We start from the raw sequence: 19,261 nt of genomic DNA, 5'->3' as shown, positions 1-19,261 counted from the left end.
CGTTTGTGTCGGATCGTTTCCTGAAGTAGAATAAATGTGCAGAAACATGAAGCTGCAGCTTTGGAGGATTTTAACTATCGAAGAGCAGATTGGCTGTTTCTGGAAAACTGTAAATAAATCTCACCTACAGTGATAAAATGATCGAGGCTTCATCTTTTACATTCTGTCATTTGATTTACAAAAGGCAATCCACACACGTTCGCATGGCTATCTTTGTGGGGACTTTCCATTGACTTCCATTCATTTCTACAGCCTAAACCTGACCTTTACCCTTTTCCTAACCATCACATGCCTAACCCTAACCAACCAAAACTCAATTCACACCTTAGTCCTAAATCAGACCCCTGACCCAAAAACAGGGTTTCCCTTTGTGGGGACCATTCGGTCCCCACAACGTAGTGTCAGGAACATTGTCCCCACAAGATATTACAAACAAACACACACCACACACACGTTCGCATGGCTATCTTTGTGGGGACTTTCCATTGACTTCCATTCATTTCTACAGCCTAAACCTGACCTTTACCCTTTTCCTAACCATCACATGCCTAACCCTAACCAACCAAAACTCAATTCACACCTTAGTCCTAAATCAGACCCCTGACCCAAAAACAGGGTTTCCCCTTGTGGGGACCATTCGGTTGTGAGGACCATTCGGTCCCCACAACGTAGTGTCAGGAACATTGTCCCCACAAGATATTACAAACAAACACACACCACACACACGTTCGCATGGCTATCTTTGTGGGGACTTTCCATTGACTTCCATTCATTTCTACAGCCTAAACCTGACCTTTACCCTTTTCCTAACCATCACATGCCTAACCCTAACCAACCAAAACTCAATTCACACCTTAGTCCTAAATCAGACCCCTGACCCAAAAACAGGGTTTCCCCTTGTGGGGACCATTCGGTTGTGAGGACCATTCGGTCCCCACAACGTAGTGTCAGGAACATTGTCCCCACAAGATATTACAAACAAACACACACCACACACACGTTCGCATGGCTATCTTTGTGGGGACTTTCCATTGACTTCCATTCATTTCTACAGCCTAAACTTGACCTTTACCCTTTTCCTAAGCATCACATGCCTAACCCTAACCAACCAAAACTCAATTCACACCTTAGTCCTAAATCAGACCCCTGACCCAAAAACAGGGTTTCCCCTTGTGGGGACCAATCGGTTGTGAGGACCATTCGGTCCCCACAACGTAGTGTCAGGAACATTGTCCCCACAAGATATTACAAACACACACCACACACACGTTCGCATGGCTATCTTTGTGGGGACTTTCCATTGACTTCCATTCATTTCTACAGCCTAAACTTGACCTTTACCCTTTTCCTAACCATCACATGCCTAACCCTAACCAACCAAAACTCAATTCACACCTTAGTCCTAAATCAGACCCCTGACCCAAAAACAGGGTTTCCCCTTGTGGGGACCAATCGGTTGTGAGGACCATTCGGTCCCCACAACGTAGTGTCAGGAACATTGTCCCCACAAGGTATTACAAACAAACACACACCACACACACGTTCGCATGGCTATCTTTGTGGGGACTTTCCATTGACTTCCATTCATTTCTACAGCCTAAACTTGACCTTTACCCTTTTCCTAAGCATCACATGCCTAACCCTAACCAACCAAAACTCAATTCACACCTTAGTCCTAAATCAGACCCCTGACCCAAAAACAGGGTTTCCCCTTGTGGGGACCAATCGGTTGTGAGGACCATTCGGTCCCCACAACGTAGTGTCAGGAACATTGTCCCCACAAGATATTACAAACAAACACACACCACACACACGTTCGCATGGCTATCTTTGTGGGGACTTTCCATTGACTTCCATTCATTTCTACAGCCTAAACTTGACCTTTACCCTTTTCCTAAGCATCACATGCCTAACCCTAACCAACCAAAACTCAATTCACACCTTAGTCCTAAATCAGACCCCTGACCCAAAAACAGGGTTTCCCCTTGTGGGGACCAATCGGTTGTGAGGACCATTCGGTCCCCACAACGTAGTGTCAGGAACATTGTCCCCACAAGGTATTACAAACAAACACACACCACACACACACAGATCCTGGAACGATTTAAGAAACTAACAGAAAAACTGAAAATCAGAGAGAAATTCAAATATACTAGAAACAACAAATTAAGAGGTTAAACATAAATTAGTTAATATCAACTTATAAACAGAAAAATTAAATTAGAGTAAAACATTAATAACCCAAATTGTGTTTAATCTCTAATTTCACATTGGAGATTATATTTGTCCCATCTTAAAACAAAAGTAAAAAAAAATCTTCAGGTTTAATTTTGTTATTTTTTTTATTGATCAAAAGCTTTTCCACAGATTAACAATTTAAATTTGATTCATTTTTAATTTAGACAACCTCGATGCTAATAATCCAAACTAAAGCATAAATTATTTGCTTTGCATGAAATCAGTCCAACCTCTGCAGCAGCGGCGGCAGCAGCAGCAGCTGCAGCGCCACCTACAGGACAGGAAGTGTAATGTCAAAACAAACAGCAACTAAAAAGCTTTTTCTGCTAGTTTTCTATACATCAAATTAATTATGACAAATAAATCCTCTGATCACTTATTGAAATCAAATTTCAAAATAAAAGCTTGTATTGAATTATGCACAATCAAGTTAAAACATCAAAATGATTCATTTTTCCAGCAGTTTATCATGTAAAGTGGTAAATTACACAAAAACATTGATAATAAATTTAAATCACAAGAACAGAAAGTACCTGGGAATAAAGGAGGATTATCTAAATTCTATCTTAAGCTGAGGTTTTTCACCTGAAGAACAAAAGTTTCTTCAGGTGAAACTTTTGGGATATAAATATTTACATCAAACCTCTTCACTGAACTCTAGTTCACACAGCAAGACGATGCTCAGGTATAAAGTTTTGATTAAATCTGGTTGATCTGAACTTCTGTGTGAACAGTTTAAGCCCAAAGCGACCCGCGTGAAGATGACCGATTTCTCATGATTTCTGTCAGTTTACGTCCGATCTCCTTTCCTCTGAATCATGTTTCACATCAACGATATAACAGTGGGATTAAAATGCGACACGACCGTTCAGAGTAAGTGGCAGTAACTGGCTGTACTCCATTACGGAGCCGTGGCGTTCCTCCAGGATGTGTGTTCAGTCCTCTGGTTTTTGCACTCCAGACGTTTCGCTCTGCTGCTAAACTCTGATTTTACTGATGAAACCGTTTTAATGGATCTCAGCAGAACTGAGGATGAAACGTGTAACAGTGCTGAGATAAAACAGATGGGTCCCTTTAAGACAATGACTGGTCCCCTACTGCTTTGAGTCTGCATCACTCTGGATCCGTTTCAGGGTCTCTGTTAAAGCTCCATGCTGACCTTTAACCTCTGCAGAGAGAAGTCCTAAATAACATTCAACTACAAACATTTTGTTAAACTACTGCTGGTATAAAAACGGCACCGCCACCATGAAAAGCTCCACCTACAACAATGGCTTCCTACTGCTGCCATAGGATTATATGAGCAAACTCCAAACCATCACCAGGAAATGCAAATACCACAAAACAGAATCTCAGCCAAGAGATGAGTTTAAAATTCATCGTTTCTCTTCTTGTTCTCTTCCTCCTCTTGCTCCTCGATGGCCTTTTTGTCCAGCGGTTTCCTCCAGGCCAGGTCAGCGTCGACCCTCAGCTCCCTCAGCTTCTGTCTGACCTGGAAAACCCAGCAGATTCATTCAGTTTTTATCTGGCGGAAGCAGCAGGAAGAGAAGTGGAGGGTCTGGAGCTCTGAATGTTTAATGAACCTGGCTCAGGATGTCGTCCCTCACAGCAGATTCAGTCACATCTGCAGAGGAAACCTTCAGCTGCATCACTGCCATCACGTTCTCTGCAAAGGGAACTTTGACAAAAACAAAACGATGCATTTTAACAGCTGATGATCTCAATAATGTTCCTCAAATTAGATTTTCTTGTTTCTTAAATTTAACTCCACCTTCATGTAAACTATGTGACCGACACCACAGCTAGTTTCTGACTGATGATTAAACTACATGTGAGCTTCGTATTAGCCTGGCGCTAAAGCTGCCACTGGTCGTCAAAGGCTGAGGGAACGTTAAACCCAGCTGGAGACCCGCTTTGACGTCTTCAATTCAATTTGAATGACCAAACCTGGAATATTTGATTTGCGTAATTTTGACTCAATAAATTCCTAATCAGTAATTTATTATCCCAAGACACTGATTTAGTTGTTTTATTCTGCTAAGTTATGAGCTGCACTTAAAGATCCACCGTTTGAGTGAGAGCCGGGCAGCATCTGCAGCCATAGTTTAATTTAATTCATCTGGTTACAACAGTGCACATTATTTAACTTAAAAAATACCAATTTCTGGGAGTTTCATACAAGAAAAATATTTTATCATCAGATTTATTTTTATTCCTGCTGAATGAATCCTTTGGTATTTTTCTTGTCAGAAACTAGCTTGCTTGCTAGCTGTGTTAGCTTGAGGAGCAAAACGGCTTCATGAATTTTACTGGCAGCCAGTCAGAAAATGAGCATCAAAACATTTACATTTTATTTTAAAAATGGTTGAAAAACAAAAATTATATTAAAAATAAGATTTCAGCGCCCCCTGGTGGCCCCACTTTGAAAAACGCTGCTCTAGCTCATAAAAATGAATTGTGGGGGGTGCTGTGGTGGCGCAGGGGCAGTGCACAACCCACGCATTGAGGCCTTAGTCCTCGTGCCGGTGGTTGCAGGCTCAATTCCCAGCCTGGCGACATTTGCCGCATCTCCTCCCCCTCCCTCACTGCCCTCCTTCCTGTCTACCTTCAAATAAAGCTCACCAGAGCCTTTAAAAAAAATGAATTGTGGCTCACCTCCGTAGCAAAAGAATGGCTTCTTTTCATCACAGTTCCTGTCTTCCCATTTTCCCAGATTCCCAAAGTTTGCTGCTGCACATTTATCTTCCTTCGCCAGTCTTGGTTCTTCATTCCAGTTCCTAAATGAGGAGTTGCTCCCATCCACCCACTTCCAGGCAGCTCTGTAAAGACCGATCCAGGCCGTGGAGGTTGGCACAGGCTTCACATTCATTACCTGCCGGTTCTCTGCCATGTTCCTCACACTGGCCAGGTCTGTGTGATGTTTTCTGCAGTAGCTCTGAGCTTCAGTCCAGCTCATCCTGATCTTAATGTAGACAAACCTCACATTTGCTCCTGAAAAAAAAAGAATTAAAAATAAAATGTCTATGAACAGTAACACAAAAAAGCATTTGCTCACTTATGGATTTGTTTTTGGTCAAATTTAAACATTTCAGATCTTTGAAAGGAATCACTAGTATTGTGCCTTTGGTTAATTTATTCATCATTTATTTATGTATTTACACCAGTTTACTGGTTTGTTTTGAAGCACAGTGTTTTAAACGCATCATATTCCAAACTGGATGAAACCTGTCAATATTGTGACTTGATTTCAAATTTGGTAGCACATCATCCAAATCTACAAATTATGGATCTGATCAACTGATCTCTCAATGCAACTGATCAAACTTCAGACGAGAAGTCTGGACACAGAGAGTCTCTTGTCCTGCAGGGACACTCAGCAGGATTCACCCTGGATTTATTCATGATGACAGGATTTCTGCTGTTTGGAGCTTCTGGATTCCTGGATTATCGATAAATTTGTGACGGCCTTGGCCGAACTAGCGAACACTGAGACTGTTGGTGTGGACAGAGACGAGGACTCTAAAACTCACTAACTGGATGGAATCGATCTTGGAGAAGTTGCTGGTTTCGGCTCAGTGGAACAACCAAACTAATTTGGATGATTGGTAACTGAGATGTATCAGAGAGACTTTAGGCAAGATTGAAATTCATAATCTTCCCGACCTCAGACATTCTGTTTCTGAATTGGCTTCCCCCGTGTGGCCTTGGAAGGGCTGCATATCTCTAATCTCCTTGAAGATATGTAAACACAACGCTCTTCCCTCCTCACCCCTCCTGTTTCCATGGAGCTGTGGAGCTGAACCCTCCCAAGGACATCATTCCTTGATAACAACACCTCTATCAAACTTTGTCAGGAGTGTCAGCAACATCGTTTCATGGCCCTTTGACGTCACCGCCTTCACTCATGTCTCTGTTTTGCCCTTTGTTTTATTGCAACAAAGGGCAAAATGTTGAATGTTGCAATTTGCCCTAATGCGTCCTTTCCTCTTTTAGTGCTCTTCCCTTTGGTTTGTTATTTTGTTTGTATTTCCTTTTAACTCATGTAAAGCACTTTGAATTGCCTTGTTGCTGAAAATGTGCTATATAAATAAAATTTAAATGACCTTACCTTCATTCCGGCTCCATTTTGTTTTGTAGTTGTTTGGACAAAACAATTATTGTTTTTAATTTAGTCTTAAACTAATCTTAATTAGCTTAGAGCTAATTTGGCCTCATTTCTACACCTCCAATATAAACCTGGTTCTGTAAGCATACATTATCCATGGTGGACTGAGATATTAATACATCATTTTATGTGCTATTTTCTGTTTTATTCTTACATATTAAGTGCTGCTGTGTGAGCAATACACAGCATATTTTGCTTTCATTTCCAAATTAATCCTAAATAAATCTGGTTGATCAACATTTTGACCGTAGGACAGTAAAAAATATCAGTTTTCCCTTTTTCTTTTATTTTTCATAGAGTAAGTGTTATTAGCTTAGTGAGCTTATTAAAAATATTTAACTGGAACATTACAGTTTTTGTTAATTTGGAGAGAAGTTGTTTTACTTCTGTAAATCTACATTATTTGATAGGTGCTGAACTTATTCCATCTTTTCTTATTTAACATTTAAGCCCCATTAGGCCGACATTCAGAAACTGTAACTGAGACCAACTGGTGCCTCGACTTGGTCATTTTGATCTAAATTTGTTTTCCTGATGTTCACAACCAGCTAAACTCATTGGTTTATTATTCCTCTCAGTGAAAACTTTAAAACGATCCTTTATCTTCATGTTATCTTTGTGGTCTATGTTTGCTACAAAACACCAAAAGCAGAAGAAATTTAAGTTGGAAAGTAGTTTTTCTAAGCACCAACATGTTTGTTTTTTTAATTTAGAAAAAAGCAAAACGTCTTTTATAAATCATGGAAGGGAAGCAAAAGTAATAAATCTCAGGTGTTTGAACTCAGAGGTGGTCATTAAAAGTCTCACCGTTGACATCAGAGCAGATGAAATCTTGCTCAACAGAACAAGACTGATCATTCCAGCTTCCACCAGAAGCCATCTCTGTGCAGTACTGGCATCCATTCAGGTTGTTTGGCTGTCCAGAAGCCCAGATTCTGAACTCCTTCTCATCTTGTTGGTAGAAATCTGAGTCTGACATCGACCACTTCCAGCTGTTCACATCATCATACAGTCCAATCCAGTGTGACTGCTAAGAAAAATCAACTCATTTTAATAAGAAACTGTGGCTCACAGTGCAAAATCACCATTAAATAAGAATCTCTAGCTGTAATCTCTCCACTCCTAATCTTAGTGGAGCAATAAATAAAACTTTAGTTCTGTGAAAACACGGCCAGTCTGCTTTACGATAATATAACGAGAACGTCTCCTCAACCTAAAACATGTCAATAGTGACGCTTGTGGGAATAGCAGCAGCTTTTGGAGAAACACAGATAAAAGTGAACATACAGATGTTTCTCCCAGGGACTTTGCCACATTGATCAGGGTCTTCATGTCCTCCATGTTCTTGATGAGCGCCAGGTCTGAGTGATGCTCCCTGCAGTAACTCTGAGCTTCAGTCCAGTTTTTTGTCTCATCAATGAAGATGTACTGAGTGGAGGAGTTGGCTGCAGAGACAAACATGTTGATCAGCTGGGTTTAGTTCAGAGGTTCCCAAACTGAGGGGCGCGCCCCCGAGGGGGGCCCAGAAATAGTTTGGGAACCACCGGTTTAGGTAAAGGATTCTTAAAGTGACCTTGTAAATGTTGATAAATTAGATTAGATGACATGGAAATGGAATCTAAGACAATACAAATTGGAACAGGATTTTTTTTAATCATTAACCTGAATAATTCACAAGATTAAAAAAATAAAAACTTTCCCAAACCTCAACTCGACCCCCACTGCAAAAACACAAAATCCTAAAGCATTTTTAGCCGAGTTTCTAGAGCTAAATATCTTGGTGCAAAACTAACGTATACGTAACTTTTCAGCAAGAAATAGTTTAAGTCAATAATTCCTTAATATTGAGTAACAAGTTCTAGTTAAACTGGCAGATTATTTCCCTTATAAAGAGAATTTTCTGTAAATTACCACGGATTTACGGTACGATAGTTCAGATACGTTTAATGGAAAAATCTGACTAGGAAAATTTCCCACAAATAATCTGGAGTTAATTTTACAGGAAAACCCATAAATCTCTGACTGCCTGGCAGCGAACAGCATCCACTTTATTTCAAGGTGATTTAAATAAGTTCCACCTGCTTCGTTTCCTCTTCAAACACAATTAAACTGTTTCTCTACCAGGATAGTGCAGAAACATTTCCTTCATAATAAAAGCTTAATTACATACAATAACGGGGAGTTTAATTATAAACACTCAGGGCAGAAAGAAACCAGGACGACCGGAGAAATACACCGAGTCCCACGGACAATAATTGGTAATGTAGAAATACAGTGAGGAAAACTAGAGAACAGCTTTGGGCAGCAGGGAGCGAATCAAACACTGGAGTAGAACTGAGAAAAGGACCAAGAATAAAACTGACACACAGAAACGAAGTGACCGGATCTAAGGGAGAAACAGGAAGTGATCAAACAGAAACCCAAATGTTACCCAAAGATCACAGCACTGACCCCACAGACAATGAAACCTGGACACTGAATCACGTCTCACCTCTGGAACAGATGAACGGCAGCTTTGCATCACAATTCCAGTCGTGCCATTTCCCAGAGAAGTAAAGGTAAGTTGCTGCACAATCCTCATTTTTCCCATTGTTATTGGGTTGATTGTTTTCTGTATCCCAGTATGTAAATGAGAAGTGGCTCCCATCCACCCATTTCCACTCTCTGTAAAGACCGATCCAGGTGTTTGGTGTTGGTATGAGCTCCATTATCTGCCGGTTCTCTGCCATGTTCCTCACACTGGCCAGGTCTGTGTGACGTTTCCTGCAGTAGCTCTGAGCTTCAGTCCAGCTCATCCTGGTGGTGATGTACACAAACTTCAGATCTGGCCCTAATAACACGCCAGCAAAATATTGTATTAAAGCACAAAATTAAACCAATCAGATGGTTTAATTAAAAATAGATCACATCAGTGTAGCAAGGCTCTGATTGGAGAAAAACCAGGAAGACGTTTACCCCGAGATTATGATGAGAGATCAGACAGTGAGGCATGGAGGAAACTCAGGGGAACATAAATACAAGACATGCCAAGAGTATAAAATTAAGAAATCAGAAACAGCAAAAGTGTCAGAGGTAGAAAATAAAAAAATGTAAATTATTTCATGGTTATTTAACCTTTAAAACTCTCACCGCTGACATTAGAGCAGATTGAATCTATGTTAGCCGAACAAGATCCGTCATTCCAGTATCCATTAGAGTGCATCTCTGCACAGTTCTCTGCCCCGTTATAATTGTCTGGCTGATCGGACGCCCAGTTTGAGAAGTCCTTATCCTGTTGGTAGAAGGCCGAGTCTGACATTGACCAACTCCAGATGTTAAGGAACAATCCAATCCACGCCGTCTGAAAACATAAAGAAGTTTCCATTACAGAGTAATTAACGCAATATTTTCCTTTAAACTTGAACTTTGCGACACATCAACGTTATGAATTTTATCTCAAACTTATATTCAAGGATTTTCATCTTAAAGTTCCCTTCCCTGACGCGGTTCATGTGAACTGTAAAGGCTGAAAGCTGAAACGGTTAGCTAACGCTGGAACGCTAACACAGCAAGGTGCATCTATGTGCAGAGCCAAGCTAGCTGACCGAGCAGCTCACATCTCACAACAGGGTCTGTATGTCACAAGCGTTCAACGTTTATAACTGTACAACATGATTCATAAATGTGTAACAGTACATTCACATGTGCAAACAGCTCCTCAAATTCACACGTTTCAAACTGTGCAAGTAGTAAAAACACTCTGCATACAAATCGGCAAACCCTCGAATCGCCAGCTGATCGGTCGACACGGATCAGTTTGCTCTAAGACACGGGTCCCCAAAGTGGGTCCTGGTTCCCCGGCGTCCTGCTTGTTTTAGTCTCTCCCTGGTTTAACACACCTGGATCAAATGAGGCTCATTGGAGGCCTAAGAGGAACATCGACAGGCTGAATAGGTTGTTACTGCCACCAGGGAGAGAATAAAACATGCAGGAAGCCTCCAGGACCCACTTTGGACCCCCTGCTCTAAGACTTTTACCAGACTGGCTTCACCAAATCAGATGATGCGTTCAAGGCCAGAGAAAAAAAGCTGGGATATCTGAGAATTACCAGATTTATTGGAAATGCAGTAAGAAATAAAAATCCCCCTGAAAACAGGAGCAACAGCGCCATCTTGTGGCAGCAGTTCCTTCTCCGTCCTGGGCCTGAGTGCACACAACGCGGCCAAGCTGAGGTAAATGATTCATATCTGTAAAGAAAAGTTAACAGCTGATGTGGGAGGAAATGCTCAGAAGCATAGTGCATTCAAACAAACAGGCATGATAATGACATGAAATATTAAAATGATTAAACGATAAGGCAGGTTACAGTGTTTATAAAATAATAATGCTGTTTGGACTGGAGGCCGGGCGGTTTGAACGCAGAGTGTGAGAGTTTCAGGTTTATGCCGACTTTCCCTCCTGACCTCCGCCTCTTGTTCTCCTGACCAACTAAAATGAGCTTTCAGTTTGATAAAAACAATTTAAAAACCATTTGAGGTAAATCAGCGGCAGCTGGCCAATAGAGGGCGCCACTCCTCCACTCACCGCCTTCAATAAGGCATAAAAAAGAAATAAAAATATTTCTTGACAAATGTATACATGCGTTATATTTGTGTAAAATAGATATTTATGGTGAGTAAAGTTGTTTTGTTGTCTGATTGGTGATTCTGTGTTAATTAAAGGTTGTAGTTCCTGTTTAAAGCAGCCCCTCCTCCACCTACTGCCAATGCAGCTTGATTTGCATAAAACCAGCCACGGGCCGGTGACGTCACAGCCGTCCGTCGTAAAGGTCGCCTGATTGGCAGATTGGTCAGAGATGCAAATTGGAGCAAGAGGATTGAAACAATTCAGTGAATTAACTTAAAACCTTTAGAGAGACAAACATCAGGAGAGGCTGCAGGTTAACGAGCTTCAAAATGTTGGCATCAAATATTAAATATTATTTTAGTACAAGTCAAGTGTCGAGACAACCACAGTGAAAAGTTTAAAATTTAACCATAAGCTGTTTAATATTTTATCTTCAAATGATTTCAGACAGGAAACTGAAAAAAGATCCTACATCTCTTCTGCCCAGAGATGTTGCCAGGTCCTTCAGCTCCTCCATGTCCTCCTTATTCTCTATGGTTGCCAGGTCTGTGAACTTTTCCTGACAATAACTCCGAGCGTCAATCCAATTCTTTGCCTCATCGATGTAGATGTATTTACGTTGAGCTGATGAAGAAACGGGAAACAGAGCTGCAAAGACAAAAACAGGTTAAAATCTGTTTTAATGAGGTTTAATACATTCAGGCAGCAGCGCTGCACAAAACACAGCAAATAACATAAAAATGTCTGGCACAGATCAAACTTCAAAGCCTGATCTGTGCTCTGAATAATGTTGTTTTTATTTTATACCATGAAATTAGAGGAATTAACATAAAATCTCTTTTTGGGCTTTTTACCAGTTTAACCTAAAATAAATGATTTAACTCAAATACAAACCAAATAAAAAGCTTCATGCATGCAAAGATGAATGAATAGATGGTAGTTGGTAGTTCAAATAATATTATTAATTATGAGTCACCTACCTGAAAAGACGCAGACGGACAGAAGGATGCTGTCCATCTTTGAGCTCCTCTTCTCAATCTGTGGTCAGTAAAACAGTCAGTAGCTGTTTTACCGACTTATTTCATGCTAAACAAATGAGTTATTTTCATATTTCCATCTTTAGTTTTCACTGGAACTGAGATCCAGGCTCAATGCAAAGCAGTTTGCTTTCAACGTTAGTTTTTTATATCTTGTACAAGATGCATCTGTTCATCTCTCTGATCGAACACGGAGCAAAACTCTCAACACAACATGGAAATCTTTGACGATCATAGAAGATTAAAAACATAAATACAGTAAACGTGTGTTTCTGAAGTACGAGTCTCTTTATGTATAAAGAATAAAGTATAAATCAGACAAGGACTCTCAGATATTCAGAAATGTTTCAGACACAAACTTTATAAATCAGACATTAATGATCATTTAGGTGAATCGTGAGGATATTAAATACCAACAGTAACACTAGAGATTAACATAATCTGTTTTATTTTTGACCTAAGAACCAGTGGTGGAGAAAGTACTCAAAAAATGTACTTAAGTAAAAGTCAAAGTACCACATCAACATTTTACTTAAGTAAAAGTAAAAAAGTCCTGGCTTTTAAAAATACTTAAGTATTAAAAGTAAAAGTACTTGCTGAATGCATTACCTAATCGCTAATATCATTAAGTGTGCCGATCGTATTTAATTTTAATACATCAGAAATGTGGCATTTTAATTAACACTACCACAGATTAAACATGTTCTTATTGTGTTTATTCTCTGTAACAGTTTAGACTTAGATATGTGATTCTATGAATCATAATTTCAGGGATGGAAACATTTTGTCTCCTGTCCTAACATAGCATGAACTTCATTAGTCACATTTATTTAGAAAGAAATCCAACTGAAAGGGGATGTAAAGAAGGTGCGGGCGGGGTGGAGGACATGCAACCAAGGAGCCATGTAGCAGAGTTGTAGTCAACTTGGATTGATTACATCGGCGCGCCGATGATGTTTTCCCTTACACTAATGCGCGCCTTACGCTCCTTCACCTCGCACACATAACGAGGTAAATGTAGCGAGTTTTACCCTTCACGTATCGTCGCCTCGGGGGGGGGGGGGATGGGTGCTGAGTGAGCGTCGCTCCTTCACCCTGACGTTCCGTCCCTCGGTCGGGGGGGGGCGCCGATCTATGTTTTTGCATCCACCTGAATAATGTGTAGTTGCGCCACTGACTTTGACTTTTACTTAAGTACATTTTTGACTGTGTATTTGTACTTTTACTTAAGTAAATTTTTGAGTACTTTCTCCACCACTGCATTTGTGAAAGTACTTTTTAAGTAAAAGTACATTTTAAGTATACTAAGTATTAAGTGTGCTACCTATACAGTAAGTAAATTTGAAGTATACTAAAAGTGTACTTGTACCAATTTCGAAATCAGAACTTTTTTTTCCCATTTCATGACGCATCATACAGACCCATTCAGAAGCACATTATTTAGATTAATTACACACAGATGGATGTTTGAAAGACTTTATTTATTTGGATTATGATGATTTTTCACTAACAGGTAATGAAAATATCCATCCATCCATTTTCTAACACCCTTGTCCCTCAGTGGGGTCAGGAGGTGCTGCTGCCTCTCCAGCTAACGTTCTGGGCGAGAGGTGGGGTCACCTGGACAGGTCACCTGGATGGGTCACCTGGACAGGTCGCCAGTCTGTCGCAGGGCAACACAGAGACACACAACCATGCACACACACACTCACACCTAGGGGCAATCTGGAGAGGCCAATTAACCTGACAGTCATGTTTCTGGACTGTGGGAGGAAACCGGAGTACCTGGAGAAAACCCACCATGCACAGGGAGAACATGGAGACTCCATGCAGAAAGACCGGGAATCGAACCCAGAACCTTCTTGCTGCAAGGCAACAGCTCTACCAACTGCACCACTGTGCAGCCCGTAATGAAAACATGACATTTAAAATTAGAACGTCTCATTTTAAGAGACTTTATGACGTTACAAGACGTCTTTACTGCATGTAGCCACTAGAGGGCGCTTCGCCCAGTCAAACCTAACAACCTCCATTGAGATAATAGTTATACTTCCGATTTATTACAATTTTATAATGTGCTTTGTATTTATCCTAACTTTACTTTAGCGTATCTTGAAGTAGAATATTAAAGAAACGTCCAAGGACCTATTTGATTTATAATTTAAAATATTACAAAACCTACAGAATCTGAATATTTTCTGTAATTTGTCTGCTGAACATTTGACCTGAGAGAGAAACTGAAGGAACAGAAAGAATGGAAACAATGTGAGCTGCAGAGTCAGATAGACAGAAGAAAACAAAACGTTGTTTGTTCATGAAATTATTTCCTTCTTTGGAATTTTATTTATACATTTCTATGATTATCTTCAGTTAGAGCAAACATGAGCGTCTGCCCTTTGACCTTTCTGGGAGGCAATTGTGCTTTGATGGGTGATGCAGACTGTTAAATGTTAATATGTTTGTTTCATACACAAACTACATGATTGTTGTTATAGTTATGGAAACATGTCCAGAAAAGGACAATTAAGAAAATGTCTTCATGTTTTCAGCATCAGTTGTGATGCAAATGCAGGCAGCACATGCAAAAAGACGAGCAGGTGGCAACTAATGCAACAGTTGATGGAAACCAAAAGAAAACAGCCTGAAGACAGAAATGCAAACAGAACCGTGACAGCCTGAAGGAAACACGCAAACACGAACTGTCCCTTTAAACCCGACAGATTCTCATTTTGAAATGTTTTAAAACAAAACAGCTTAAAGGTAACTGGGACGTTCAAACAGAGGTTTTAATCTGGTGTCATTTTAATTCTGGCACCAAACTCCTTCCGTAGCTTCTGGGCCGTTTCTGTTTGGTTCTTTTTCAGGTTTCTTCATGTCAAACAGAAAATCAAACACAAACTAGTTTTCATCAGTTTGATGTTGATGAAGCAGAATAAATCAGAAAACCAGATGAATGACACATTTTATCTGATGTTGATTATTATGGGATGCAGCTGCTTGTTTTTCAGAAGAAAATGTTAAAAAGTGGATTCTGCAGTTTGTTGTTCTGCTGCTGAAGTCAAATGAGAAATTTGGGATTTAAATAAGATTCAGCATGTTTTTACCTTTAAAGCCAAGTGTCAAAATAAACTTTCTCCTGAAATGCAAATAAGTTTGTATAAAGTTTTGCATGTTGTTGGTAAAAGTGAAGAAGCTGAAATCCTGCAGTCAGACTGGAGACGAGCGATGGAGGCGATCCTGCTGGTCCTGGTGGTCCTGGTGGCTGCAGCAGGTAGGAGATGAGTTCATATCTTAGCTGCGATGGGGGCTGGTCGTCATGGCGACGGCAGGTACGATATTCTGAGTCTCAGAATCAGTTGCGTGAAATTTGCATTGTTGATGATTCTGACTTCATTAAAATGAGTTTATTTAGATTAATGTTTTCCTCCAACCAGCAGTCTTTATGTCTCCAGTCTTTATGTCTTCAGTCTTTATGTCTCCAGTCTTTATGTCTCCAGTCTTTATGTCTTCAGTCTTTATGTCTCCAGTCTTCATGTCTCCAGTTTCTCCTCTGTGTCTCTCAGTCGTTGACGGCCAGGTCAGGTTAGTCGGACCGTCTCGGTGTTCTGGGAGGGTGGAGGTCTACCATGACAGAGTCTGGGGGACGGTGTGTGATGACGGCTGGGACCTCAGCGACGCCGAGGTGGTCTGCAGACAGCTGGGCTGCGGCCCCCCAAAGAGCGCCCCCGCGATGGCCTACTTTGGTCAAGGAGTCGACCCGATCTGGCTGGACGACGTGGTCTGTGCAGGAACCGAGAACAGCTTGGCTGATTGTCTCCACGGAGGATTTGGAATCCATAACTGTGGACATGCGGAAGACGCCGGCGCCACCTGTGGAGGTAAGACGACATGAATGACTGCAGATAAAACTTCTGTGAAAACTGGATTCATGTCGGCATCAAACTCAGTTTGATTCATGAGATCAGGAGAGATTATCAAAGCTGCGCAGTCCACTCAGCATTTTTCAAACATTATTTGTTTTTTTCCTGCAGTGAATTCAGTCTGAAAAAAAGACTAAAATGACTTTAGTTTGTTTTATGTCTGACGCTCTGAATCTGACAGAAACTTTACCTGCATTTATTTTCTGTGCGCTCGTTTCAACTGCAGCTCATATTCTGACACACTAGGGGGCAGCAGAGAGCGAGTAAAACACAGTTTCAACATGGCGGCAGCTGACAGTGGGGTTGTTACCACTGTCTTTATGGACCGAATCTTTGAGATGTTTGTCTTTTCAAACCGCCACCAGGAGGAGCTCTTGCTTGTCCGCCATGTTTTTCTTCTAAAATGTTACTAATAACATTTTAGATGCAACATTTCAGAGTGTGGTGAAGATCTGCTTCGCTGCTCTTCAGGCTGGAATGCTGACAGATAATAAAACCAGTTTTATTGGTCTGGACCAGCAGAAGCCCAGTTCAGACTGGCTGGTCCAACCCGGTGTTCTGGGAGGGTGGAGGTCTACCATGATGAATCTGGGGGACGGACGGTGTGATGACGGCTGGGACCTGAGCGACGCCGCGCTGGGCTGCAGCCTCGGCCCACTTTGACCAGGGAACCGGGGAGCTCTGGTTCGGCTGGGCTGATCAGGAAGAGGAGTCAGCCTCTCTGAATGCTCCAACCCTGGACTGGCGCCACCTGTGGCAGAAACGCCACATTACAGCCAAACAGATTTAGACTCACTTCTGTTTCTTGATCTCAGTTCAGCCGTAAAGAAGTGAATGTTTGGTGTGTCGTTCAGCTGGAGCCCAGATCCGGTTGACCGGTCCAACCCGGCGCTCCGGGCGGGTCGAGGTTCTGTTCAACGGCACGTGGGGCCGGTGTGAGCGCAGCTTCCAGCACCGGGTCCGGACTGGACCCCACCTGAAGCTATAGGCCCGGTCTCGGTCCAGCTCCCTCCAGAAAACCGCGGCGTCGCTCAGGTCCAAACCGACGTCACACACCGTCCCCAGGCCTGCTGTGGCTGTGGCAGACCGCCACCCGTCCAGAACACCGGCTCGGACCCGCCAGTCTGACCGGGACGCCTGTTGGATGAAACGTTTCTCTGAGTCCGGAACCAAACAGCCGTTTCCACACCGGGACTGACCCGCCTGGTGGAGACCGGCTTACCGCAGACCACCGCAGCGGTTCGCCCCAAACCCGCTGTGGCCGCACTCAGTCCGGTCCGCTTCGGTTCCGGAGCAGCTCCTGTTAGCTAACCAGACCGGGCCGGGTGCGGCTCCCCGGGGTTTGGGCTGCAGAACCGCGTCCAGGATGACGCCGAGCGCTGAAGGTACCGGCCGCCTGAAGCGGGTCAACCTCTGGCTCACATGAACCGAACTTATCAGAACCAGCCCGGCTTGTAGGTCCAAGTTATCAGGGTCGAGGCATCATGAGGCTCTGAGGTCATTATTGGTTTGTTCAAATCTTTAGGAATCTTTCGGAAGGTGGTGAGACTGAAGGTTCTGCAGGATTCCTCTCTGGACCTGAGCGACCCCACGGTGCTGGACGGGTTTCTGAACCAGGTAAACTTATTAACGGATCTCGGCTCCAGAACATCATGTCAGAGTTTATTTCATGTTTCCTCCAGAACTGATGCAGATTTTATGAGAAATGACGAAAATAACGTCTCAGATCTTCCAGCTTTAACTCTTCATGTTCCGTCTTCCGGTTCTTTTTGTCTCGGTTCTGTTTCATGTTTCCTGAACACTGATGGGTCCGTTGATGAACAAACTAAACTTTAGTTGATTTTATTGTTTCAGCTGAAGCAGAACCTGCAGGATCCGGAGCTGGACGGATACGTCAAACTGAGCTGGATGACGTCAGACGGAAACATCTTCAAAAAGGACGAAGATCGAAACTGAAGAGCTGAATGACGTATCAGTTCGTTTCCTGTAGAGGAATAAAGTTCCTCCAACCTGAACTTCACATGAAAACAGTCAATTATTAAGACATGAAATGATCACATATTGAATGTTTTAAGCTCTGAAATGTAATGATTAAGATCCAACTGAAGGCTGTAAACCAATGAATGAGTCCCACACAACATGGCGCTCTGACGTCGCCCCCCGGTGGCTGTGAGCAGGAACAGCAGGTTGACTTCTTCCTCTCACTCCTCTTCCTGGTCAAACTGCAACACAAACATCAAACTGGGATTTATATTACAATACAAAGTAACTATTTACCATTTATTCAATACTGAGAATGCCACAAAGAACAGGCGAGGAGGAGATCATCCGTTTGGGTTTGATTACACTGCTGATGACATCTTCTTGGTTTCTTTCTCCTGGTTCTGTTTCCATGAAAACCCGGTTCTGATCCATCCGAACACCAAGCAGGCTCTTAATATTCTGACCATTATGGAATCATAAACATAACGGACCTTTAAGTTCAGTTATGTCCTGTTACATGATGCCGACCTGAGGAAGCTGGTTCAGATTCATAAGCAGTCATTTTTATCATGAAGGTTGTTAATGACACGTAAACAGTTTCCATGAACATTTGCATGTTTCCATGGAAACGAGTTGATCTTCATCACTCCAGTTTGACGTTTTCACCTGGAAAATGATTTTAGATTCACTGAAATATTTTTCCATTGAAAAATTAATCTTTATTAAATAAAAGCAATGTTTCAAAACGTTTTATTGGGATTAATTTAATGTGTTTAAATGAAAGTTGGTTCATTATTTAAAGGGACAGTTTCATGTAAAATCAGCTGTTTTGGTCTTTACATCATATTTTAACGATATTTAATAAAAATCAAACCTGCAGTGTTGCTTTGATCCTTTCGTGTTTCAGAAATAATTTAATCTCCATGGCAACCAGGTGTAAACGCCTGGGTGGACCTAGCCCCGCCTTCCAGCCGCAGCTCCTCCCCCACTCAGCTCCTTCAGACTAGCCAGCAGCAATTAGCATCAGCTGAGCTCATGACAGGAGCAACACTGGTAAAAACATTAAAGGGTTAATGGAGGAGCCATGTTGGGGTGACTTCCTGGAGGCGGAGCTTCAGAAACAGCAGGAGCTTCTTAAAGAGACAGAGGCCAGATTTCGAGGCGTTAATTCAGGAAGTTTCTCTTCAAGTCAGTTTTAATATTTAAATCATTTTTATAACAACTGAAGGAAACATAGTTGCTGAGTTAAGCTGTAAAATGTGATCATGTGACCACGTCTCCTCCAGATCCTCCATCCTGTCCTCGGCAAACAC

The 19,261-nt window shown here is 41.8% G+C and overlaps 2 protein-coding genes across 4 annotated transcripts; one reads left to right on the top strand and one right to left on the bottom strand.

Moving 5' to 3' along the window:
- Window positions 1-2,362: 2,362 nt before the first annotated feature.
- LOC103460643 (C-type mannose receptor 2-like) lies at window positions 2,363-12,060 on the bottom strand. The gene is made up of 9 exons (XM_081609479.1): window positions 11,989-12,060; window positions 11,481-11,656; window positions 9,533-9,743; window positions 8,895-9,233; window positions 7,691-7,848; window positions 7,211-7,430; window positions 4,894-5,229; window positions 3,822-3,916; window positions 2,363-3,730 (listed from the first exon to the last, which is right to left on the bottom strand). The coding sequence occupies exons 1-9, from the start codon at window positions 12,023-12,025 to the stop codon at window positions 3,608-3,610; spliced, it is 1,695 nt and encodes a 564-aa protein (XP_081465605.1). The 5' UTR covers window positions 12,026-12,060; the 3' UTR covers window positions 2,363-3,607.
- Window positions 12,061-15,152: 3,092 nt separating this feature from the next.
- On the top strand, window positions 15,153-18,827 carry LOC103460634 (scavenger receptor cysteine-rich domain-containing group B protein-like). Of its 3 annotated transcripts, none has more exons than XM_008402897.3 (3): window positions 15,153-15,923; window positions 17,491-17,582; window positions 17,820-18,827. In XM_008402897.3, the coding sequence occupies exons 1-3, from the start codon at window positions 15,488-15,490 to the stop codon at window positions 17,919-17,921; spliced, it is 630 nt and encodes a 209-aa protein (XP_008401119.3). In that variant the 5' UTR covers window positions 15,153-15,487; the 3' UTR covers window positions 17,922-18,827. The 3 variants fall into 3 exon arrangements, 1 of the variants encoding a protein (XP_008401119.3); XR_532960.3 differs by lacking the exon at window positions 15,153-15,923 and adding an exon at window positions 16,563-17,419; XR_532961.3 differs by lacking the exon at window positions 15,153-15,923 and adding an exon at window positions 16,573-17,350.
- Window positions 18,828-19,261: the final 434 nt, after the last annotated feature.

Source organism: Poecilia reticulata, chromosome 7, assembly GCF_904066995.2.
Source record: "Poecilia reticulata chromosome 7, P_reticulata-male-v2, whole genome shotgun sequence".
Classification (NCBI taxonomy): domain Eukaryota; kingdom Metazoa; phylum Chordata; class Actinopteri; order Cyprinodontiformes; family Poeciliidae; genus Poecilia; species Poecilia reticulata.
Note: the sequence above shows the minus strand (reverse complement) of the source record. Positions and strands in the feature narration are given on the sequence as shown.